This window comes from Gymnoscopelus braueri, assembly GCF_963280865.1.
Source record: "Gymnoscopelus braueri genome assembly, chromosome: 2".
Lineage (NCBI taxonomy): Eukaryota > Metazoa > Chordata > Actinopteri > Myctophiformes > Myctophidae > Gymnoscopelus > Gymnoscopelus braueri.
In genome coordinates this window covers 766149-791904 of record NC_137604.1, presented here as the reverse complement: position 1 = coordinate 791904, position 25756 = coordinate 766149, and the positions used below count along the sequence as shown (strand labels likewise).

Here is a 25756-nt window from a genome sequence, read left to right as displayed (position 1 = left end):
CTCTTTCCTAAGTGATATTTGACCATTTGTTACAGCATTTGATGACTTTCGATCCAGTAATGTCTGAGATATTGAAAAGGTCCTTTAATGGTAACTTTAGAAATATACAGATACCCTGTATATATATATATATATATATATATATATATATATATATATATATATATATATATATATATATATATAGTTGGTTGGTATAGATGGTATAGTTGGTATAGTTGGTATAGTTGGTATAGTTGGTATATATATGGTTTGTTTACTGTTGAGTGAGAAAACTATGTTGACATGAAGATAATAATCTGGGGACCCCTCTGGAGGACCCGACCTACAGTTTGAGAACCACTGGCCTAAGACACAGTATAAGTTCTTCTTTAGCGTGACCTACGACCTCTCTGAAGCCAGGGTGCCCTCTGACCTTTAATATTTCACCCCAGAAGTATTGAATCGGTTTTCCCAAGATGCAGCAGAGACGTATTGTCTCAAAACCAGAAGAGTGTGTGTGTGTGTGTGTGTGTGTGTGTGTGTGTGTGTGTGTGTGTGTGTGTGTGTGTGTGTGTGTGTGTGTGTGTGTGTGTGTGTGTGTGTGTGTGTGTGTGTGTGTGTGTAGTGTGTGTGTGTGTGTGTGTGTGTGTGTGTGTGTGTGTGTGTGTGTGTGTGTGCGTGTGCGTGCGTTGATCTGCCTTGTTATTATCTCTGCCAGGCTGATAGGCCGGGGCCTGTCTGTCTGTCTGTCTGTCTGTCTGTCTGTCTGTCTGTCTGTCTGTCTGTCTGTCTGTCTGTGAAGCGGGGTGCATGCTAGGTGGTCACCTTATCACCGCGGTGGACGTGACGTCACTGAGCCGCGGTGATAACCGCTCACCCTGACACATCTCTCTGCTTTTACGATCTTACGAGATGAGTCAGGGTGATAGAGTGATAGTGATCTGGGTCACATCACTATCACTCTATCACCCTGACTCATCTCTCTGCTTTTACTGACCCACATCACCCTATCACTGGCTTGCTGTATTGGTTCTGAAACCCCTCTTTCAGACAAGGGGACCTGGGGGTCCGGGTACCTGTTTCTGGGGTCCGGGGATCCGCTGTTGCTGGGTCCGCTGGTCCGGGGGTCCGCTGTCCACTGTTTTCGGAAGACCGATTTCAGAGTGGGCGGGTGGCTCATCTGAACCAGAGGGAGGCGGGGTCAATCCTAAAGGACATCACCCCGAGTATGAGCGCCTAGTATCACCCTATCACCTTTTAGGTGATAGGGTGATCAGTCAGGTGATAGGGTGATCAGTCAGGTGATAGGGTGATCAGTCAGGTGATAGGGTGATCAGTCAGGTGATAGGGTGATCAGTCAGGTGATAGGGTGATCAGTCAGGTGATAGGGTGATCAGTCAGGTGATAGGGTGATCAGTCAGGTGATAGGGTGATCACTTTTAGGTGATAGGGTGATCAGTCAGGTGATAGGGTGATCAGTCAGGTGATAGGGTGATCTCACTTGGTAGCATGCAGGGAGGGGCCTTTATTAATCTTATCTGCTGACCTCTTTGACCTTTGACCTCTTACAGCCACCATGGGCCGGTCGGTGACATCATCAGTGCTTCTGGCTCTCCTATTGGCTGTTCTCTGCTCTGAGGTCCCGCCCACCGCGGCAGGTCGCCCCTCCCCTCAGCCCCTCCTCCTCAACGGTACGTCTAGAGAAGTACTTGTACTGAAGTACAAGTTTGTACTTTACTTGAGTATTTAAATGAATCAGTATTACACTGGAGGGTTCTGGTGTTTTTTGGTAGGACAGTGATGCGGTCAGAAGCATCACTGAGAGTAATATTATATTATGTACAACATAAAACATATATAAATGTCTTCATATTGTGGTGCATTTCACTCTCAAAATAACCTTTCTGCCAGATGTATCTGTTATTTTCAGATGGCTGTGCAGTGCTAGACAACTTTTCCCAAACTGAACACATCGATAGAAATTCATATTCTTTTAATGCCAAATGTAGCTACTACGTCTGCAAACTGCTAGCCTAGCCACTTGTCAAGTTGATTTTGACAATATAGAACATCACCAAACTATTTTATTTGGTCTTTCTCTTTATAAAAATGTCAACTCATGTTGATTTTCCTATTTTTATTAGGAAGAAATCCCAGACTGGATCTGCGGATCGGATCCAGATCCGGATCTTAGAAAGTTTACCTTTTATTTGAAACAAAAACAGTACAGGGTTTGGTGATTGGTCTATATTTTCAGAATCAACTTGGTTTGTTTTGGTTTACAGACTCAAAGAGCTCATCCTGAGCCTCTTTACCGTACAATGTAAGTCAACGAGGAGCATATTTACATTTCTCATCAAAATCAAAGCAATTCTTTTAGATTTCTCGCCCACCTTTGGAGTTACATTGTCCTTATCCTTATCCTTATGACAAGATAACTAAACAACTCAAACCTCTACCAAAGTGGTCTAGCCCTTTAACAAACCTGCTGATACAGTGTACAATCAATCAATCAACCAATCAAACAGGTACATCATCATCCAACGCCAGCCAATCAAAATGCGGCGGCAGCACAGACTGTTACCCAGGAGTCATCCTGCCCGTCTGGAGGCCGCTGAACCCCGCCCTCGGCGACCGATGTGCCAGAGCGGTCATCTACTTTGTGGCGCTCTTCTACATGTTCCTGGGCGTGTCCATCATCGCTGACCGCTTCATGGCCTCCATAGAGGTCATCACCTCCCAGGAGAGACAGATCACTGTGAAGAAACCCAACGGAGAGAAGGTACTATAACCCAACCTAACCCTAACCTAACCCTAACCTAACCCTAACCCAACCTAACCTAACCCTAACCCTAACCCTAACCCTAACCCTAACCCAACCTAACCCTAGCCCTAACCCAACCCTAACCTAACCCAACCCTAACCTAACCTAACCCTAACCCTAACCCAACTCTAACCTAACCTAACCCAACCCTAACCAGCTACAGTGTCCAGTGACTTTGACCAGTTTCACTTTCAAAACCTTTGCATCATGCATGTCACACAAACAGAATGCGATGCGTTTTGTTGATATAACAAGTTTGATCATATAGAGTCCTATATCCACAAATCCACCATTTAACTTCCACAATCCACATTATCAAAACCATTTGTGTTGTGTTTTGGATTCTGTTTGTGTGACATGCATGATGCAAAGGTTTTGAAAGTGAAACTGGTTAAAGTCACTGGTCAAAGTAACCTAACCTAACCTAACCCTAACCTAACCTAACCTAACCTAACCTAACCTAACCCAACCTAACCCAACCCAACCCAACCTAACCTACCCTACCCTTACCCAACCTAAACCAACCTACCCTAAACCCAACCCAACCCACCCTACCCTAATCTGAGTTCCCAGAAGTTTTCGCCAGCTCTCGCATACAAACGGGAGGGGCGAGGAAACTTCTGGGCCAGAGCCCTGGTATTTGTGCGCGGGATGTAACTTAAGCTCAGAATCTGAGCGGACACGCCTCTTACCGGTCTGAGAGCTGTGCAACTCGTCTAAACAGTCCGACGAGAGGCAAACAGCAGTACACAATAATGGCGGCCGCAATTGCTCAAGGAGAAATTGCTTCCCGTCGCTCCTATTTACATGCACACCCACTGCATGTGGATCCCGCCCCCTTTACTTCATTGGCTATTGATTTGAATCAGAACGCAGTGGCCGCACCCCTGCTGTCCAGGTTCTGAGGCGAAGTCTCCCAGACTAACCCTACCCTAACCCAACCATACCATAACTCAACCCAACCTAACCCAACCCAACCGTAACCCTAACCCTAACCCAACCTAACCCTAGCCCTAGCCCTAGCCCTAGCCCTAACCCAACCCTAACCTAACCCAACCCTAACCTAACCTAACCTAACCCTAACCCTAACCCTAACCCAACTCTAACCTAACCTAACCCAACCCTAACCAGCTACAGTGTCCAGTGACTTTGACCAGTTTCACTTTCAAAACCTTTGCATCATGCATGTCACACAAACAGAATGCGATGCGTTTTGTTGATATAACAAGTTTGATCATATAGAGTCCTATATCCACAAATCCACCATTTAACTTCCACAATCCACATTATCAAAACCATTTGTGTTGTGTTTTGGATTCTGTTTGTGTGACATGCATGATGCAAAGGTTTTGAAAGTGAAATTGGTTAAAGTCACTGGTCAAAGTAACCTAACCTAACCTAACCCTAACCTAACCTAACCTAACCTAACCTAACCTAACCCAACCTAACCCAACCCAACCCAACCCAACCCAACCTAACCTACCCTACCCTTACCCAACCTAAACCAACCTACCCTAAACCCAACCCAACCCACCCTACCCTAATCTGAGTTCCCAGAAGTTTTCGCCAGCTCTCGCATACAAACGGGAGGGGCGAGGAAACTTCTGGGCCAGAGCCCTGGTATTTGTGCGCGGGATGTAACTTAAGCTCAGAATCTGAGCGGACACGCCTCTTACCGGTCTGAGAGCTGTGCAACTCGTCTAAACAGTCCGACGAGAGGCAAACAGCAGTACACAACAATGGCGGCCGCAAGGAGAAATTGCTTCCCGTCTCTCCTATCTACATGCACACCCACTGCATGTGGATCCCGCCCCCTTTTCTTCATTGGCTATTGATTTGAATCAGAACGCAGTGGCCGCACCCCTGCTGTCCAGGTTCTGAGGCGAAGTCTCCCAGACTAACCCTACCCTAACCCAACCATACCATAACTCAACCCAACCAAACCATACCAGAACTCAACCCAACCTAACCCAACCCAACCGTAACCCTAACCCTACCCTAACCCAACCTAACTTAAGTTGTTATCAGGTGACCCACACAGTTTGTATTATAGTATATGTATATTATGTTGTTATCAGGTGACTCATACGCTACGTATCTGGAATGAGACAGTCTCCAACCTGACCCTCATGGCTCTGTATTGTAGTGTATAATAGTGTATTATAGTGTATTATAGTGTATATGATATGTTTTATATAATGTTATTATAGGTGACTCATACGGTACGTATCTGGAACGAGACGGTCTCCAACCTGACCCTCATGGCTCTGGGCTCCAGCGCTCCGGAGATCCTCCTCTCCGTGGTGGAGGTGTGTGGCCACGAGTTCAATGCCGGGGAGCTGGGTCCCAACACCATCGTAGGGAGCGCCGCTTTCAACATGTTCGTCATCATCGGCCTGTGTGTGTCGGTCATACCTGATGGAGAACACAGGAAGATCAAACACCTCAGGTAGGATATGTGTCTCTACTGCCACCTAGTGGCCTGAAGATCAAACACCTCAGGTAAGATATGCATCTCTACTGCCACCTAGTGGCCTGTGTGTCGGTCATACCTGATGGAGAACACAGGAAGATCAAACACCTCAGGTAGGATATGTGTCTATACTGCCACCTTGTGGCCTGAAGATCATACACCTCGGATTAGATACAGATGTAACATTCCAAAGTTTCACAGAGCGGTACCTCAGTGGTATACCTTTTATTTCCCTTGTTCTGTGAAGCACTTTGTAACGTTGTTTGGAAACATGTACTAATACATTTATTATAACTGTAATAAATGAACACTGCTTTGTGTCATTGTCATACCTCAGGTTCTCGTTGTGCTCCTCCTCAGGTTGTTCTTTGTGTCATTGCCTTATACCTCAGGTTGTTCTTTGTGTCATTGCCTTATACCTCCGGTTGTTCTTTGTGTCATTGTTTTACCTCAGGTTGTTCTTTGTGTCATTGTTTTACCTCAGGTTGTTCTTTGTGTCATTGTTTTACCTCAGGTTGTTCTTTGTGTCATTGTTTTACCCCAGGTTGTTCTTTGTGTCATTGTAGTACCTCAGGTTGTTCTTTGTGTCATTGTTTTACCTCAGGTTGTTCTTTGTGTCATTGTTTTACCTCAGGTTGTTCTTTGTGTTATTGTAGTACCTCAGGTTGTTCTTCGTGTCATTGTTTTACCTCAGGTTGTTCTTTGTGTCATTGTTTTACCTCAGGTTGTTCTTTGTGTCATTGTTTTACCTCAGGTTGTTCTTTGTGTCATTGTAGTACCTCAGGTTGTTCTTTGTGTCATTGTTTTACCTCAGGTTGTTCTTTGTGTCATTGTTTTACATCTGGTTGTCAGAATCAGTGTTATTGTCACATCACAGGTTTACAAGGTAAAAAAGTGGGTGAAATTCGTTTTTGTACATCATTCGCATCGCAACGTTAATTCCATAGAAAGAAGAGGGGTGGGGGGGAGAAGAAGAGGGGTGGGGGGCAAGTGGGAAGGAGATCAAAACAAGAGAACAACAGAAGGCCAGACAAGTTATCTACATATTTACAAAGTACCTGAGATAATAAAAACTAAGGTGCCTGAGCATAGCAGCAATGTATGTATACTGTGCATGATATATACTTATACTGTGCATGATATACTTATGGACGTTAAGGTGCTTAGAGAAAAAAAAGCACAATAAAAAGACAAAAAAAAGTCAGTGCGTTATACATGGGATTAAGGTGCAAAAGGTCAATGCGTGTCCATCTAGGGTGGACTGACCCTAGTATAATCCGCAAGAAGCTCCATGAGGGAGTGCAACAAAAAGTCATTTGTACCTGGTGTAGTCCACAGGTATGTCCGAGGGGGGGCTAAGTCCAAGTCATTTGTCCCTGGTATAATCCACAGGTGTGTTCAGGAAGAGCCAGAAAAAGTCTGCGACCAGCTGGACAGAAAAAGTCTGCGACCAGCTGGACAGTGCCGCCTGTTGTCAGGCTGCTGAACAAGGCTTATGCCTCATTCAGCATTCTGACAACAGCCGGATTAAAACTGCACCACGGGGGGGGGCACGGTGGCGCAGTCGGTAGCGCTGTCGCCTCACAGCTAGAAGGTCCTGGGTTCAATTCCCGCCGGGGACGCTGTGGGCGCTGGGGGCGTGTTCTCTCCTCCGCGTCATCAGTGCCCATACCCTAGGTGGGGTTGGTGAAAGGGCCTTTCTGTGTGGAGTTTGCATGTTCTCCCCGTGTCTCCTAGGGTAGTTAATACCTTCACAAAAACATGCAGTAATCCTGGTCACTATACTGCCTCCCCCTGGTCAGCCAGGGCTCCTGATGGAGGGGAAAGGAACTGGTTGGAATAACGTGTTCCTTCCACGCGCTACGTCTAACCAGGGAACCTCCCCCCTGTCGGGTGATAAGAAGCGGCCTGCTTGCTCCTCATGCATTGAAGGAGGCATGAGCTTCAGCTTGGGCTCTCCCTAGGCTGGCAGAGGGAGAGTAGCGCCCAGGATTACATAGGCAATTGGCACTGGGTGAAAAAAATATGGGTTACAAAATCGTGGGACAAAAATTATAAAAAAATAAATTAAAAAAAACTGCACCAGAACCTGGTGGTGGAACTCTTGATACTGCGGTAGAGCCCCTTGCCCGGTCGCGGTCGTTGTAGGGGTTTGAACAGTTTGTGACTTGGGTGGTGCTTGTCCTTGATGATGCGCTTGGCTTTGACCACGCACCGCTTTTTGTACAGTTCCTGGAGTGCTGGGAGCTCGTCTCCCATTATCCGCTCTGCCGATCGCACTACTCGCTGTAGGCTGATCTTTTCTCGGGCAGTGCAGTTCCCGTAACAGGCCGTGACACAGCCTGTTAGGATGCCTTCAACAGAACTGTTGTAATACAGCCTGAGGATGCGATGTCCTACTCCGAGCTTCTTCAGGCGGCGGAGCCAGTACAGTCGCTGCTGAGCCTTTTTCCTCACGTGTGTGGTGTGCGTCTCCCATTTGAGGTCCTCCTCGATGTGTACTCCGAGGAACTTGAACTCGCTGACCCTTTCCACTACAGCACCGTCGATGAGGATGGGCGCATGGCCTCTCCGCGGCCTCCTGAAGTCCACGATCAGTTCTTTGGTCTTGTCGACGTTAAGAGCGAGGTTGTTCTCCCGGCACCAGAGTGCCAGTGAGTTGATCTCCTCTCTTTAGTCAGACTCGTCGTTGTTGACGATTCGGCCTATCACTGTCGTGTCGTCCGCGTACTTTATGATGGTGTTGGAGACATGTGTGGCTATGCAGTCATACGTGTACAGGGAATAGAGGAGAGGGCTCAGCACGCATCCCTGGGGTGCTCCGGTGTTGAGGGTCAGGGGGTCGGATGTGATGCTGCCCATTCTCACCACCTGATGTCGGTTGGACAAGAAGTCCTGTATCCAGTCGCACATGCTTGGGTGTAGCCCTAGGTCTCTGAGCTTTTTGTCAAGTATTGCTGGGACAATGGTGTTGAATGCTGAGCTGTAGTCCACGAACAGCTGTTTAGGGCCGCGCGTGTCGTGCTGCGCGTTTCCACGTCGCCAGATTTGAAACCAGCATCCCGTTCATGCAGATGTGCACGTACTCCGCTGTCCATCCATGGTTTCTGATTGGGATAGATCCGAACTGTCTTTTTTGGGACTATGTCATCTATGCACTTACTGATAAAGCCAGTGACTGAGTCTGAGAGTTCGTTGATGTTATTCCCAGCGGCGTTCTTAAACATCCCCCAGTCAGGTTGTTCTTTGTGTCATTGTAGTACCTCAGGTTGTTCTTTGAGTCCTTGTTTTACCTCAGGTTGTTCTCGTTGTCATTGTTTTACCTCAGGTTGTTCTTTGTGTCATTGTTTTACCTCAGGTTGTTCTTTGTGTCATAGTCGTACCTCAGGTTGTTCTTTGTGTCATTGTTTTACCTCAGGTTGTTCTTTGTGTCATTGTTTTACCTCAGGTTGTTCTTTGTGTCATTGTTTTACCTCAGGTTGTTCTTTGTGTCATTGTTTTACCTCAGGTTGTTCTTTGTGTCATTGTTTTACCTCAGGTTGTTCTTTGTGTCATTGTTTTACCTCAAGTTGTTCTTTGTGTCATTGTTTTACCTCAGGTTGTTCTTTGTGTCATTGTTTTACCTCAGGTTGTTTTTTGTGTCATTGTTTTACCTCAGGTTGTTCTTTGTGTCATTGTTTTACCTCAGGTTGTTCTTTGTGTCATTGTTTTACCTCAGGTTGTTCTTTGTGTCATTGTTTTACCTCAGGTTGTTCTCGTTGTCGTTGTTTTACCTCAGGTTGTTCTTTGCGTCATTGTAGTACCTCAGGTTGTTCTTTGTGTCATTGTTTTACCTCAGGTTGTTCTTTGTCTCATTGTTTTACCTCAGGTTGTTCTTTGTGTCATAGTCGTACCTCAGGTTGTTCTTTGTGTCATTGTTTTACCTCAGGTTGTTCTTTGTGTCATTGTTTTACCTCAGGTTGTTCTTTGTGTCATAGTCGTACCTCAGGTTGTTCTTTGTGTCATTGTTTTACCTCAGGTTGTTCTTTGTGTCATTGTTTTACCTCAGGTTGTTCTCGTTGTCATTGTTTTACCTCAGGTTGTTCTCGTTGTCATTGTTTTACCTCAGGTTGTTCTTTGTGTCATTGTAGTACCTCAGGTTGTTCTTTGTGTCATTGTTTTACCTCAGGTTGTTCTTTGTGTAATTGTTTTACCTCAGGTTGTTCTTTGTGTCATAGTCGTACCTCAGGTTGTTCTTTGTGTCATTGTTTTACCTCAGGTTGTTCTTTGTGTCATTGTTTTACCTCAGGTTGTTCTTTGTGTCATAGTCGTACCTCAGGTTGTTCTTTGTGTCATTGTTTTACCTCAAGTTGTTCTATGTGTCATTGTTTTACCTCAGGTTGTTCTTTGTGTCATTGTTTTACCTCAAGTTGTTCTATGTGTCATTGTTTTACCTCAGGTTATTCTTTGTGTCATTGTTTTACCTCAGGTTGTTCTTTGTGTAATTGTTTTACCTCAGGTTGTTCTTTGTGTCATAGTCGTACCTCAGGTTGTTCTTTGTGTCATTGTTTTACCTCAGGTTATTCTTTGTGTCATTGTTTTACCTCAGGTTGTTCTTTGTGTCATTGTTTTACCTCAGGTTGTTCTTTGTGTCATAGTCGTACCTCAGGTTGTTCTTTGTGTCATAGTCGTACCTCAGGTTGTTCTTTGTGTCATTGTTTTACCTCAGGTTGTTCTTTGTGTCATAGTCGTACCTCAGGTTGTTCTTTGTGTCATTGTTTTACCTCAGGTTGTTCTCGTTGTCGTCCTCCTCAGGGTGTTCTTTGTGACGGCATCGTGGAGCATCCTGGCGTACACGTGGCTCTACCTCATCCTGGCCGTCATCTCGCCCTCCGAGGTGGAAGTGTGGGAGGGGCTTCTGACGCTGATGTTCTTCCCGCTGTGCGTGGGCTTCGCCTACGTGGCCGACCGCCGCCTGCTCTTCTACAAGTACGTCTACAAGCGCTACCGCGCCGGCAAGAGGAAGGGCATCATCATAGAGGTCGAGGGGGAGCCTGAGGTACAGTTTAACATTTACTATGTACAATGTATTCATTTATCAGATGCTCTTTATCCAGAGTGACTTCAAGTAAACAAGGTAAACACATACATAGAATACAGAGAGACAGTGTAGTGTCTCAGTAAACTATAGGATCATAGAATACAGAGACAGTGTAGTGTCTCAGTAAACTATAGGATCATAGAATACAGAGACAGTGTAGTGTCTCAGTAAACTATAGGATCATAGAATACAGAGACAGTGTAGTGTCTCAGTAAACTATAGGATCATAGAATACAGAGACAGTGTAGTGTCTCAGTAAACTATAGGATCATAGAATACAGAGACAGTGTAGTGTCTCAGTAAACTATAGGATCATAGAATACAGAGACAGTGTAGTGTCTCAGTAAACTATAGGATCATAGAATACAGAGACAGTGTAGTGTCTCAGTAAACTATAGGATCATAGAATACAGAGACAGTGTAGTGTCTCAGTAAACTATAGGATCATAGAATACAGAGAAAGTGTAGTGTCTCAGTAAACTAGGATCAGTCTAAATAACATAATATCTACATTACATTTTAACATTTGAATACATCTGCATGGTGGTCAAGGCTAGAGGTCAAGGTTGAGGTGGAGTCTGAAGAGGTGAGTCTTTGTCGGGTGTTATAGGTATAGTAGAGATAGGTGTAGATAGGTATAGTATATATATATAGTATATAGTATATAGTATATAGTATATAGTATATATATATATATATAGTATATATATATAGTATATATATTTTGGGCGTTTTTTCCACAGATCTCGTCCAAAGAGCTGGAGATGATTGATGGGAAGAGGAGGAGAGAGGAGCTGGATGGAGGGATGAGGATGGAGGAGAGGGGAGAGGAGGAGAAGGCAGAGGAGGAGGAGGAGGAGGATGAGGAGGAGTTGAGGAGGGAGACGGCCGGCATTCTGAAGGAGCTGAAACTCAAGCATCCAGAGAAAGACACAGAACAGCTTCTAGAGATGGTGAACTACCAGTTACTGAGCCAGCAGCAGAAGAGCAGAGCCTTCTACCGCTGTCAGGTATTATTATTATTATTACTATTATTACATCTATTACTATTATTATTATTATTATTATTATTATTACAATTATTATTATAACCATTACTATTATTATTATTATTATTGAGAAAGAAGACCATGCAATTAACACATTTTGTTAATTGCATGTCTTCTTTCTCTCAAGTTCTATATTTCTATGGCTTAGTGTGCATATTGGCCCCTGTATTGCTGTTGTTGTTGTTATAATATAATATGTAATATAGTCAACATTTTCCCCCCCAAATTCCAACAATCTACTTATGTACAAAATATTGTTTAAAAATGAACAAATAGCTAAAATAGCAGATCTACAAGCCTACACTGTATGTGTGTGTGTGTGTGTGTGTGTGTGTGTGTGTGTGTGTGTGTGTGTGTGTGTGTGTGTGTGTGTGTGTGTGTGTGTGTGTGTGTGTGTGTGTGTGTGTGTGTGTGTGTGTGGTTGCCAGGCGACCAGGATGATGACGGGAGCAGGAAACATCCTGAAGAAGCACGCTGCAGACCAGGCTAGACGAGCACAGAGCAACCACGTCTGTTCAGAGGTCACCAACGAGCACCTATCCACCAAGGTACCTGTCTGTCTGTCTGTCTGTCTGTCTGTCTGTCTGTCTGTCTGTCTGTCTGTCTGTCTGTCTGTCTGTCTGTCTGTCTGTCTGTCTGTCTGTCTGTCTGTCTGTCTGTCTGTCTGTCTGTCTGTCTGTCTGTCTGTCTGTCTTCCCTCCCCCGAACACGAGCCAATTGTGTTCTTATACTTTGACACTCGACAAAGCCGGATGCACCGCGGTGGATTCGAACCCACAACCTCTGTGGTGGTGGGCAGGAACTTTACCGCTACGCCACCCGAGCGCCCGCCACACCATGTTTTAAATATTCCGTAAATATCGAGTCCAAGTGTGTGCGCTACATGAAAAGCTGTTACATTATGGTTCTACTTCCAGGTATACAGTGGTTACATTATGGTTCTACTTCCAGGTATACAGTGGTTACATTATGGTTCTACTTCCAGGTATACAGTGGTTACATTATGGTTCTACTTCCAGGTATACAGTGGTTACATTGTAGTTCTTCTTCCAGGTATAAAGTGGTTACATTGTAGTTCTTCTTCCAGGTATAAAGTGGTTACATTGTAGTTCTTCTTCCAGGTATAAAGTGGTTACATTGTAGTTCTTCTTCCAGGTATACAGTGGTTACATTGTAGTTCTTCTTCCAGGTATACAGTGGTTACATTGTAGTTCTTCTTCCAGGTATAAAGTGGTTACATTGTAGTTCTTCTTCCAGGTATACAGTGGTTACATTGTAGTTCTTCTTCCAGGTATACAGTGGTTACATTGTAGTTCTTCTTCCAGGTATACAGTGGTTACATTGTAGTTCTTCTTCCAGGTATACAGTGGTTACATTGTAGTTCTTCTTCCAGATATAAAGTGGTGACATTGTAGTTCTTCTTCCAGGTGTTTTTGGACCCCGGGTCGTACCAGTGTTTGGAGAACTGTGGTTCGGTGCGGCTGAACGTGGTGCGTCGGGGCGGAGACCTGAACGCCACGGTGTCGGTGGACTACCGCACAGAGGACGGAACGGCCAACGCAGGATCGGACTACCGCTTCACCGAGGGAACCGTGATCTTCCTGCCCGGAGAAACCGACAAGGAGATCAGGTCATTATTATTGTTATTATCACTATTATTATTATTATTACCCTTATCATTATTATTATTATTATTATTATTATTATTACCCTTAATATTATTATTATTATTATTATTATTACACTTATCATTATTATTATTATTATTATTATTATTATTATTATTATTACCCTTAATATTATTATTATTATTATTATTATTATTATTACTATTACCCTTATTATTATTATTATTATTATTATTATTATTATTATTATTATTATTTTACTGAACATGCTTTAGTCACTTTGTTTTGTATACAGGGGTTATAAGAGGTAAAATCTGGGAACCCATCACCAAATAAAAAGGAAAAACAGCGCCCTCTGCTGTTTTTTACTCTTTCACTTAGCTCTGGGGGAAGCTAAATGAAGCACCCGTGCGCAAGGACACCGGGGTTTTGGTCTGCCCTCAGTGCTCCACTTCCGGTGGTGCGCTTATGTGTTAATTCCCACTAACAATATTTCTACACGGAACACCAACACCACTTCTCCCAGAGAACATGGATGGTTTTGGTTATAAGCCCACTTGTTTCTATGATGAAAGAGCAAGTTAAAATGTGAATATCTTTCTGTGGTTTTGTCTGCTCCGAGGACGCTATTGTTAAATGAGTTTCGGTTCGTTTTCAGTGGGAAGCGAGAGCAGACACGTAAATCCCGCCCACTACATTTGATTGGGTAAAGCGCGGCCTGCTTCCTGATCTGAAGGCACGCCCACTTGTAGGTCAGTGCGTACACGTTATGACGAACCCCCCCGACAGATTCAAGCGGAGAGCAGAATCTGTTCTTGAGAGATTATAAGAGGTGTAACACATTTTGACCCCATGTGTGTGTGTGTGTGATCATGCGACCTAGACGCTGCTTTTGGGCTTTGTTTGTTTGTTTGTTTTTGAACACTTGAATAAATTAAGTTGCCTCGTCTTGAACAGGATCGACATTATCGATGACGACATCTTCGAGGAAGACGAACACTTCCTGGTTCACCTGAGCAACGTCCAGGTCATCTGTCACGCTCACATAGGTCAGCTTTTTGTTGTTGTTGTTGTTACTATTTTTGAAAAATTATTATATACGTCTCCTGCTTTAGTACATTATTTATGTGGATAATTGGTCGCGGTCATTGTCACTCATTTCTTTGTCAAAGTTATTTGTCTAGAACAGGCAAACAGATTTTTTTTAATTCATAATTATGTTCCAATTAAATCGTTTATCACCATTATCTTTGTGGCAATTAATCGCTGTCTTCTATTACATGATGGTGACATCATCAGCCCTGTCCAACGGTCACCGTGGTAACCGCCTGGATGACGGGGGGGCGGGGCTTGGCCTGCCATGCAGCGCCACGGTTACCATCTTTGATGACGACCACGCCGGCATCTTCTCCTTCCAGGTAACCTCGTAAACCAATCACCTTCTAGGTAACCTCGTTAACCAATCACCCTCCAGGTAACCTCGTTAACCAATCACCTTCCAGGTAACCTTGTTAACCAATCACCTTCCAAATAACCTTGTTAACCAATCACCTTCCAGGTAACCTTGTTAACCAATCACCTTGTTTCCTAGGATCCGGTGGTGACGGTGAGTGAGAGCGTGGGTGTGATGGAGGTGAACGTGGTGCGGACGTCAGGAGCGCGCGGCATGGTTCTGGTTCCCTTTAAGACCCAGGAGGGAACGGCCCGGGGGGGAGGGGAGGACTTTGAGGACACACACGGAGTCCTGGAGTTCCACAACGATGAGATACAGTAAGTACAGTACAGCGACACGGACACAGAGAGAGGGATACAGAGGGACCAACAAACACAAAGCCCCGCACAGCGGATAGACGGGAGGAGCGTGCATCGCCCCGAACCTCTAGTTTACTACAGATGGTACATCTCACATTCTTTTAAAATCACACCTAGAATAAAAACGTTGAAAGCAGGCGCGTCGGCAAACACATGCACATCAATAATAAAAAGAAATACTCCGTACACTGCCGAACCGCCCGCTACAAGAGCAGATTTATTAGAAGAAGCAACGTTTCGGTCACTGATGACCGAAATGTTGCTTCTTCTAATAAATCTGACTATTCCAAAGGCTGCTGTTGGCACTTCAGTGGGAAAGTCAGGGGGAAGTCCAAGCCTCGTTATGGAGAAAGTGGGACATTTGCAATTCAGTGGAGACAAAGAGGAAGATCAGGCACCACAATTAGGGGAAAAACATGACTTTACAGGTAAAGGTTATGGATGTCCCCAGGACCTTTTTGTGTTATCTTTTTAGCCTAAATGTCTGACTGTACCTCGTTTACATTTATGACTAATAAAGTATTCAATCAATTTACATTTACAATGTGAATTCACTATTTACACACATTCACCCATTTACACTGACCTGCTTATGGCAGTCCATGACGACATCGCTCCAAAAGAATATGTTGGGTTGATTATTGTGTTGTGTTTGACCCATGACACCGTTTTATTGTCCAAGCTGTTTACCTTATCTGTGTGTGTGTGTGTGTGTGTGTGTGTGTGTGTGTGTGTGTGTGTGTGTGTGTGTGTGTGTGTGTGAATGCACCATTGCCAGGATTGCATCATCAAACATTGCATTACGTCATCCCTTTTTTAATTTGTTTTTTTTACAGGTTTCACTTTACAGTTTCTGGTCCACATTTCTTCTGCAACTTCTGTTTCTCTGGAAAACCATTCAGATCAATATAATTGATTATTTACAGAGTACCGAAGTCCTGACGTCACTCCCTCCTCAATAGAAAAAATACTTCTGTGACCCAGGGGTAGCGGGAGTAACGTCAGGAATTTGAAACTCTATTGATTACTTATTGATTTGTTTTTCAGATCATCAATATAATTGATGACTTATTGATTTGTTCACAGTAAAACCATTCAGATCAATATAAATGACGACGAGGAATATGAAAAGAACAAGAACTTCTTCGTTGACATTGGAGAGCCGCGATTGGTGGAGATGAGTGAGAGGAAAGGTGTGGTCTTGGCCCCTCCCCCCTCCCCCCGTGCAGCCCCTCCCCTCCTCTCACCTCATAACCCCGCCCCCTAAACCAAACACCTACTGACCCCTGTGACCTTTCTGACCTCAAGGTGGTAGAAGGGAGAAGGTCATTCCATTGACTTTTATTTTATTCCTATTCTTTATTCATCTTAACGTATTTAAAGTCACAGTGTAACACATTCATGTTAGCAGTGTTACAACATGACTCAGGGTTAAAGTATATAAAATGTCTATGTTTAAAGATAACTAAATAAACAACAACATAACATGTCAGTAATTATGAATGAGCATCAGTGTGAAGGCAGTGTATTAGCAGTGTGAATGCTGCATGGTGTAAACCAAGACAGATTAACAAACAACCTGGAGAGAGAGGATCTGACAGGAAGAGGACTGCTTTTAAAGCCCTCAGAGCAATAGATTAACAAACAACCTGGGAAAGAGAGAAGAAAGAGAAGCTGACAGGAAGAGGACTGCTTTTAAAGCCCTCAGAGCAATAGAGCATCGCAGTTCCCGCCCACTTCCTGGTGCCGGAAGGAAAAACTCAATGCATTTTTCCCATTGACATTTCCAAAAATATTTATATCAATTAATTTAAGCCTAGAATCAAGCCATCCAGGGTCCTGGTGAATCATGACCATAAAACGTTTTTTTCTGTGATTTTTTTAATTTTATATTTAATTATATGATATACTATATTTAATAAATACCCTTTGTTTTGCCGTTTTCAAAAAAATAATAATCACAGAATCAAACGTTTTATGGTCATGATTCACCAGGACCCTGGATGGCTTGATTCTAGGCTTAAATTAATTGATATAAATATTTTTGGAAATGTCAATGGGAAAAATGCATTGAGTATTTTGCGGTGGATCCCGGAAGGGGCGGGAACTGCGATGCTCTATAAGCTCAGGTGCTCCACATCAGAGCTGATGGCCTCCCAGCTCCACCTACCAGGCGTCCACAACACACTAGCTGGTGGACAGAGTGGGAGGCCGTCACAGCAGTGTTAATGTTGACAGTCATTAGTCTTTTGAATAAAAATCCATTTAGTCATATTTTAGTAATCTGAAATCTTTTAGTCATATTTTAGTCATCTGAAATGTTTTAGTCTAGTTTTAGTTGACTAAATATCGATTTAGACTATGATTTAGTCGCTTAAAATGTATTTTGGCGGTGCCTTGATGGCATCTTATACCGATTTATTCTTAGCTGTGTACGACGTTGTGAGCTTGTAGATCTGCTTTTATGGAGCACAACACCTGTGTGCAACTAAGCATGGAATTACTTTTTGTTCCACTGGATCTCTTCTCCACTAGTCTTAGTTCTACTGGATCTCTTCTCCTCTAGTCTTAGTTCTACTGGATCTCTTCTCCTCTAGTCTTAGTTCTACTGGATCTCTTCTCCACTAGTCTTAGTTCTACTGGATCTCTTCTCCTCTAGTCTTAGTTCCACTGGATCTCTTCTCCTCTAGTCTTAGTTCTACTGGATCTCTTCTCCACTAGTCTTAGTTCTACTGGATCTCTTCTCCACTAGTCTTAGTTCTACTGGATCTCTTCTCCTCTAGTCTTAGTTCTACTGGATCTCTTCTCCTCTAGTCTTAGTTCTACTGGATCTCTTCTCCACTAGTCTTAGTTCTACTGGATCTCTTCTCCTCTAGTCTTAGTTCTACTGGATCTCTTCTCCTCTAGTCTTAGTTCTACTGGATCTCTTCTCCACTAGTCTTAGTTCTACTGGATCTCTTCTCCACTAGTCTTAGTTCTACTGGATCTCTTCTCCTCTAGTCTTAGTTCTACTGGATCTCTTCTCCACTAGTCTTAGTTCTACTGGATCTCTTCTCCTCTAGTCTTAGTTCCACTGGATCTCTTCTCCTCTAGTCTTAGTTCTACTGGATCTCTTCTCCACTAGTCTTAGTTCTACTGGATCTCTTCTCCACTAGTCTTAGTTCCACTGGATCTCTTCTCCTCTAGTCTTAGTTCTACTGGATCTCTTCTCCACTAGTCTTAGTTCTACTGGATCTCTTCTCCTCTAGTCTTAGTTCTACTGGATCTCTTCTCCTCTAGTCTTAGTTCCACTGGATCTCTTCTCCTCTAGTCTTAGTTCTACTGGATCTCTTCTCCACTAGTCTTAGTTCTACTGGATCTCTTCTCCTCTAGTCTTAGTTCTACTGGATCTCTTCTCCTCTAGTCTTAGTTCTACTGGATCTCTTCTCCTCTAGTCTTAGTTCTACTGGATCTCTTCTCCACTAGTCTTAGTTCTACTGGATCTCTTCTCCACTAGTCTTAGTTCTACTGGATCTCTTCTCCTCTAGTCTTAGTTCTACTGGATCTCTTCTCCTCTAGTCTTAGTTCTACTGGATCTCTTCTCCACTAGTCTTATTTCTACTGGATCTCTTCTCCTCTAGTCTTAGTTCCACTGGATCTCTTCTCCTCTAGTCTTAGTTCTACTGGATCTCTTCTCCACTAGTCTTAGTTCTACTGGATCTCTTCTCCACTAGTCTTAGTTCCACTGGATCTCTTCTCCTCTAGTCTTAGTTCTACTGGATCTCTTCTCCACTAGTCTTAGTTCTACTGGATCTCTTCTCCTCTAGTCTTAGTTCTACTGGATCTCTTCTCCTCTAGTCTTAGTTCCACTGGATCTCTTCTCCTCTAGTCTTAGTTCTACTGGATCTCTTCTCCACTAGTCTTAGTTCTACTGGATCTCTTCTCCACTAGTCTTAGTTCCACTGGATCTCTTCTCCTCTAGTCTTAGTTCTACTGGATCTCTTCTCCTCTAGTCTTAGTTCTACTGGATCTCTTCTCCACTAGTCTTAGTTCTACTGGATCTCTTCTCCTCTAGTCTTAGTTCCACTGGATCTCTTCTCCTCTAGTCTTAGTTCTACTGGATCTCTTCTCCACTAGTCTTAGTTCTACTGGATCTCTTCTCCACTAGTCTTAGTTCCACTGGATCTCTTCTCCTCTAGTCTTAGTTCTACTGGATCTCTTCTCCACGAGTCTTAGTTCTACTGGATCTCTTCTCCTCTAGTCTTAGTTCTACTGGATCTCTTCTCCTCTAGTCTTAGTTCTACTGGATCTCTTCTCCACTAGTCTTAGTTCTACTGGATCTCTTCTCCTCTAGTCTTAGTTCTACTGGATCTCTTCTCCACTAGTCTTAGTTCTACTGGATCTCTTCTCCACTAGTCTTAGTTCTACTGGATCTCTTTTCCACTAGTCTTAGTTCTACTGGATCTCATCTCCACTAGTCTTAGTTCTACTGGATCTCTTCTCCACTAGTCTTAGTTCTACTGGATCTCTTCTCCTCTAGTCTTAGTTCTACTGGATCTCTTCTCCTCTAGTCTTAGTTCTACTGGATCTCTTCTCCACTAGTCTTAGTTCTACTGGATCTCTTCTCCACTAGTCTTAGTTCTACTGGATCTCTTCTCCTCTAGTCTTAGTTCTACTGGATCTCTTCTCCACTAGTCTTAGTTCTACTGGATCTCTTCTCCACTAGTCTTAGTTCTACTGAATCTCTTCTCCTCTAGTCTTAGTTCTACTGGATCTCTTCTCCTCTAGTCTTAGTTCTACTGGATCTCTTCTCCACTAGTCTTAGTTCTACTGGATCTCTCCTCCATCATCATAGCTTAGTTTTATTTAGTTTTCGTCAGAGAACAAAGCTAGTTAACCTACATGTTAACCTTTAACATCGTTATAGTTTTAGTCGACAAAATGAACACTGATAGACAGACGCTGTAATTATAACGGAGCTACCAGAAGGTGTCGCCAAAAACACTACTAAAATGAACAACTCTATTACACACCGTATGTGGTTTCATAACAAGATGAACATTTTAATTAATTTTACTCTAATGTCGTTAGAATGACCTTCTCCGTGACTCCGCCCCCTGATCCCTGTAACCACGGTGACTGCCACTCAAGACCAAACTAGCAAGACATGCAATCTCCGGTTGACTTCCTGTATCTGTGTGACGTAGGTGGAGCCTTTTTAGGAAACAGGAAGCAGGTTGGAGTCTATTGATTCCAATGGAAGAGTGAACGTGAACACAGCTTCTGAACCATTAATATTATTATTAGTATTATTATTATTATTATTATTATGAGTCTATTAACACAGCTTCTGAACCATTATTATTATTATTATTATTATTATTATTATTATTATTATTATTATTATGAGTCTATTAACACAGCTTCTGAACCATTATTATTATTATTATTATTATTATTATTATTATTATTATTATTATGAGTCTATTAACACAGCTTCTGAACCATTATTATTATTATTATTATTATTATTATTATTATTATTATTATTATTATGAGTCTATTAACACAGCTTCTGAACCATTATTATTATTATTATTATTATTATTATTATTATTATTATTATTATTATTATTATTATGAGTCTATTAACACAGCTTCTGAACCATTATTATTATTATTATTATTATTATTATTATTATTATGAGTCTATTAACACAGCTTCTGAACCATTATTATTAGTATTATTATTATGAGTCTATTAACACGGCCTCTGAACCATTCTTTAGCTCCATGGTCACTGAACTAAATATTGGACCCGAGACACACGATATTCCAGAGATTTTCAAACTAAAATGGCCTTTTTTCACAGTGACAAATCAGGAGAAAATCAACTTTATTATCAACCTTTCTCTGTCCCAGCAACACATAGATCTATAGCACCAGTAAACATAGATCTATAGCACCAGTAAACATAGATCTATAGCACCAGTAAACATAGATCTATAGCACCAGTAAACATAGATCTATAGCACCAGTAAACATAGATCTATAACACCAGTAAACATAGATCTATAGCACCAGTAAATATAGATCTATAGCACCAGTAAATATAGATCTATAGCACCAGTAAACATAGATCTATAACACCAGTAAACATAGATCTATAGCACCAGTAAACATAGATCTATAGCACCAGTAAACATAGATCTATAGCACCAGTAAACATAGATCTATAGCACAAGTAAACATAGATCTATAGCACCAGTAAAAATAGATCTATAGCACCAGTAAACATAGATCTATAGCACCAGTAAACATAGATCTATAGCACCAGTAAATACAGATCTATAGCACCAGTAAACATAGATCTATAAAACCAGTAAATATAGATCTATAGAACCAGTAAACATAGATCTATAGCACCAGTAAAAATAGATCTATAGCACCAGTAAACATAGATCTTTAGCACCAGTAAACATAGATCTATAGCACCAGTAAACATAGATCTATAACACCAGTAAACATAGATCTATAGCACCAGTAAACATAGATCTATAACACCAGTAAACATAGATCTATAGCACCAGTAAACATAGATCTATAGCACCAGTAAACATAGATCTATAGCACCAGTAAACATAGATCTATAGCACAAGTAAATATAGATCTATAGCACAAGTAAACATAGATCTATAGCACAAGTAAACATAGATCTATAGCACCAGTAAACATAGATCTATAGCACCAGTAAACATAGATCATAGCACCTCTTAGGAGACCATTTGTAGGATTTGTGTCCCGTGTCGCCGCTAGTGGCTCCAACCCGGATGGTGTATCTTCCTAAATGGATCATCTTTGCTGCCACCCTAACCCATAGACATATAAAGGTAGACGCCTCCTCTAACCCATAGACATATAAAGGTAGACGCCTCCTCTAACCCATAGACATATAAAGATAGACGCCTCCTCCGACTCTGTTGCATCTGTTTCTGCAGGCGCCATTTTTGGGAAGGCGAACCGCCTATCAAAGTGACCAATCACAGCGCGTCTTTTCCGATCTAGTTGTATAGAAATATAACGCTATGTATTTTATACAACTAGATGACCCTACCTCATGCTTCCTGTCACCTGACCCCACAGGAAGCCAATCAAAGTTAAGGATGGTGGACCAGGTGCTCAGTAGTTCCTACTTCCTGTCACATGTTTTCATGTCACCTGACCCCATAGGAAGCCAATCAGAGTGCGTGTTGTGGACCAGGGCTCGTACTACAGACTCAACAGTTTCTACATCCTGTTAGAAGAACCAGGATTGAAGATCCACAAAGGTCATTGACCTCTGACCTCTCACCTTTAACCTCCTGTCACCTTCCACACTCTGATGTCTGCCGTTCTTCTTCTTCTTCTTCTTCTTCTTCTTCTTCTTCTTCTTCTTCTTCTTCTTCTTCGTCTTCTTCTTCTTCTTCTTCTTCTTCTTCTCCCCCCCCCCCCCATATTTGCATATTTAATTAGTATATACCATATTTGATAACATATTTTTTGGGGTGATTTTCACATGCGTTTTGACACAGAATGGAATGTTTTATGGTCATGGTTCACCAGGAGTCTGGATGGCTTGCTTCCAGGCTTAAAAAAAATTATATAAATACTGTGGGAAATCTCTATTGGAAAAATGTATGGGCTTTCTAACTGTGGAACCACAAAATGACTGCCGCTGCTATGCCCCAAGCTCCTCCCATTCAACCATAGACTGTAAAAAATAAGGACGAAGTTTGGGTCGGTTCTTACAGACCCGTTTTGGCGACAATTTTTCCGCAAATTAAAATCCACCATCGTGAAACTTCCTGTTCCGAAAAGCAACCGGAAAACGAATGCTATTGGCTGGAATGTCAGCGAGGGGCGGGGCCTCAGTAGAGCCAGTAGAAGCATCTCCCTCCTGAACTAAACGGACTGAATGAAGAGATTTAAACTCACCTGACAGCAGGGAGGAGCTTTCGGATGAGGGAGGAGCTTTAGGATGAGGGAGGAGCTTAACGATGTGCAGGAAACAGGTTCATAATCTGTTGCCGTTCGCCGGTCTAGAACTCTGCCAGCACCCAAAAAAAAGAAAAGAGAAAAAATAATATATATATATATATATATAACTGTTGCCAGACCCAGGGGGTCGGCCTACATGAGGCTTTGTCGGTCTGTCCCTCTTTTCCTCCCGGTTCAACGTTTTTCCTCCCGGTTCAACGCGTTTTTCCTCCCGGTTCAACGCGTTTTTCCTCCCGGTTCAACGTTTTTCCTCCCGGTTCAACGTTTTTCCTCCCGGTTCAACGTTTTTCCTCCCGGTCTGTCCCTCTTTTGATTGGCCAAGCTTAGCGTGACGTAGTGCTCTGATCTTCAGATTTCAACCACTAGGGGTCTGGCAGTGCTCTGAGGAGCACCTTTTCTAGTATATTCTATTCTAACATAATACCTAATTTAAGCCTAAATCACAACATAAATACCTACTATTAGGTCTAATATACCTTATAGTGGAGAGTGAGGTTCTAACAGAGGTCTAGCTTAATGTTACAGTCAGGATGTTAGGGCCAAGCACTAGTACTTTAATAATAATCATAATAATAATATTAACAACAACATATTAATATTTGGCCTGGTGTCTGGTCTGGTGTGAATCCTCACTAACGAGTAACACTAATGTATTCTAATATATTATATTATTGTTACATAACAGTTGGTCTGGAGTTATAAATTAACAAAAAAATGTACTTCCTTGCTCTGCTGACAGTGTACACACACGCACACGCACACGCACACACACACACACACACACACACGCACACACACACACACACACACACACACACACACACACACGCACACACACACCACACACACACACACACGCACACACTTGTTTTTGTCTCATTCCTAAGCGAATAATTTGATGACAGGAACCGCTGCCTACCGGTCTGCTGATCATCAAATCAAATTATTGTCTTATAGGAATGAGACAAAAACTAAACAAAATCCATGAATTCAAGTCTCTATGGGGTTATTATTATACTTATAGTATAATAAGTCTCTATGGGGTTATTATTATACTTATCGATAGAAAAAAAGAGTGGGTGAACTATCCCTTTAATGAGCAGAACACCAAAAGGTACAACGCAGTAAAGCTACAAAGCTCTAGCCCTAGAATGTCTGCATATGATATCACTGTGATTTATATATATATCACTGTGATATCACATACATTTATATATATATCACTGTGATATCACATACATTTATATATATATCACTGTGATATCACATACATTTATATATATATCACTGTGATATCACATACATTTATACATATATCACTGTGATATCACATACTTTTATATCACTTTGATTTATATATATCACTGTGATATCACACACATTTATATATATATATCACTGTGATATCACATACATTTATATATATCACTGTGATTTATATATATCACTGTGATTTATATATATCACTGTGATGTCACATACATTTATACATATATATCACTGTGATTTATATATATCACTGTGATGTCAAATACATTTATATATATAATCACTGTAATTTATATATATCACTGTGATTTATATATATCACTGTGATATCACATACATTTATATATATCACTGTGATTTATATATATATAACTATGATATCACATACATTTATACATATATATCACTGTGATTTATATATATCACTGTGATGTCAAATACATTTATATATATAATCACTGTAATTTATATATATCACTGTGATTTATATATATCACTGTGATATCACATACATTTATATATATAACTATGATATCACATACATTTATACATATATATCACTGTGATGTATATCTATCACTGTGATGTCACATACATTTATATATATAAATGTATGTGACATCACAGTGATAGATATACATACATTTATATATATAACTATGATATCACATACATTTATATATCACTGTGATTTATATATATCACTGTGATTTATATATATCACTGTGATATCACATACATTTAAATATATCACTGTGATTTATATATATATATATCACTGTGATATCACATACATTTATATATATCACTGTGATATCACATACATTTATATATATCACATACATTTATATATATCACTGTCAACATAATGGGACTAGTTCAACACGTGATAGAGGGAGAGGTTGGTAATGGGACTAGTTCAACACGTGATAGAGGGAGAGGTTTGTAACGGGACTAGTTCAACACGTGATAGAGGGAGAGGTTTGTAACGGGACTAGTTCAACACGTGATAGAGGGAGAGGTTGGTAATGGGACTAGTTCAACACGTGATAGAGGGAGAGGTTTGTAACGGGACTAGTTCAACACGTGATAGAGGGAGAGGTTTGTAACGGGACTAGTTCAACACGTGATAGAGGGAGAGGTTTGTAACGGGACTAGTTCAACACGTGATAGAGGGAGAGGTTTGTAATGGGACTAGTTCAACACGTGATAGAGGGAGAGGTTGGTAATGGGACTAGTTCAACACGTGATAGAGGGAGAGGTTGGTAATGGGACTAGTTCAACACGTGATAGAGGAAGAGGTTGGTAATGGGACTAGTTCAACACATGATAGAGGGAGAGGTTGGTAACAGGACTAGTTCAACACGTGATAGAGGGAGAGGTTGGTAATGGGACTAGTTCAACACGTGATAGAGGGAGAGGCTTGTAACAGGACTAGTTCAACACGTGATAGAGGGAGAGGTTGGTAATGGGACTAGTTCAACACGTGATAGAGGGAGAGGTTGGTAATGGGACTAGTTCAACACGTGATAGAGGGAGAGGCTTGTAACAGGACTAGTTCAACACGTGATAGAGGGAGAGGTTGGTAATGGGACTAGTTCAACACGTGATAGAGGGAGAGGT

The 25756-nt window shown here is 42.0% G+C and overlaps 1 protein-coding gene across 4 annotated transcripts in view; it reads left to right on the top strand.

Annotated features, from left to right (window-relative positions):
* Positions 1-2644: 2644 nt before the first annotated feature.
* Positions 2645-25756, top strand: part of slc8a1a (solute carrier family 8 member 1a) — a gene marked incomplete at its 3' end in the record, with an annotated part of 31294 nt that continues 8182 nt past the window's right edge. For 2 of the 4 annotated variants that reach the window (XM_080448857.1, XM_080448856.1), the window contains exons 1-10: positions 2645-2764; positions 5017-5255; positions 10074-10338; positions 11151-11369; positions 11837-11956; positions 12836-13038; positions 13994-14070; positions 14336-14454; positions 14628-14806; positions 15935-16041. In XM_080448857.1, coding sequence (XP_080304983.1) covers positions 2660-2764; positions 5017-5255; positions 10074-10338; positions 11151-11369; positions 11837-11956; positions 12836-13038; positions 13994-14070; positions 14336-14454; positions 14628-14806; positions 15935-16041 — 1633 coding nt within the window. In that variant the 5' untranslated portion in view covers positions 2645-2659. Of the gene's footprint in view, positions 2765-5016; positions 5256-10073; positions 10339-11102; positions 11370-11836; positions 11957-12835; positions 13039-13993; positions 14071-14335; positions 14455-14627; positions 14807-15934; positions 16072-25756 lie in introns of all 4 variants that reach the window. The other 2 variants (XM_080448858.1, XM_080448855.1) reach the window with 2 other exon arrangements.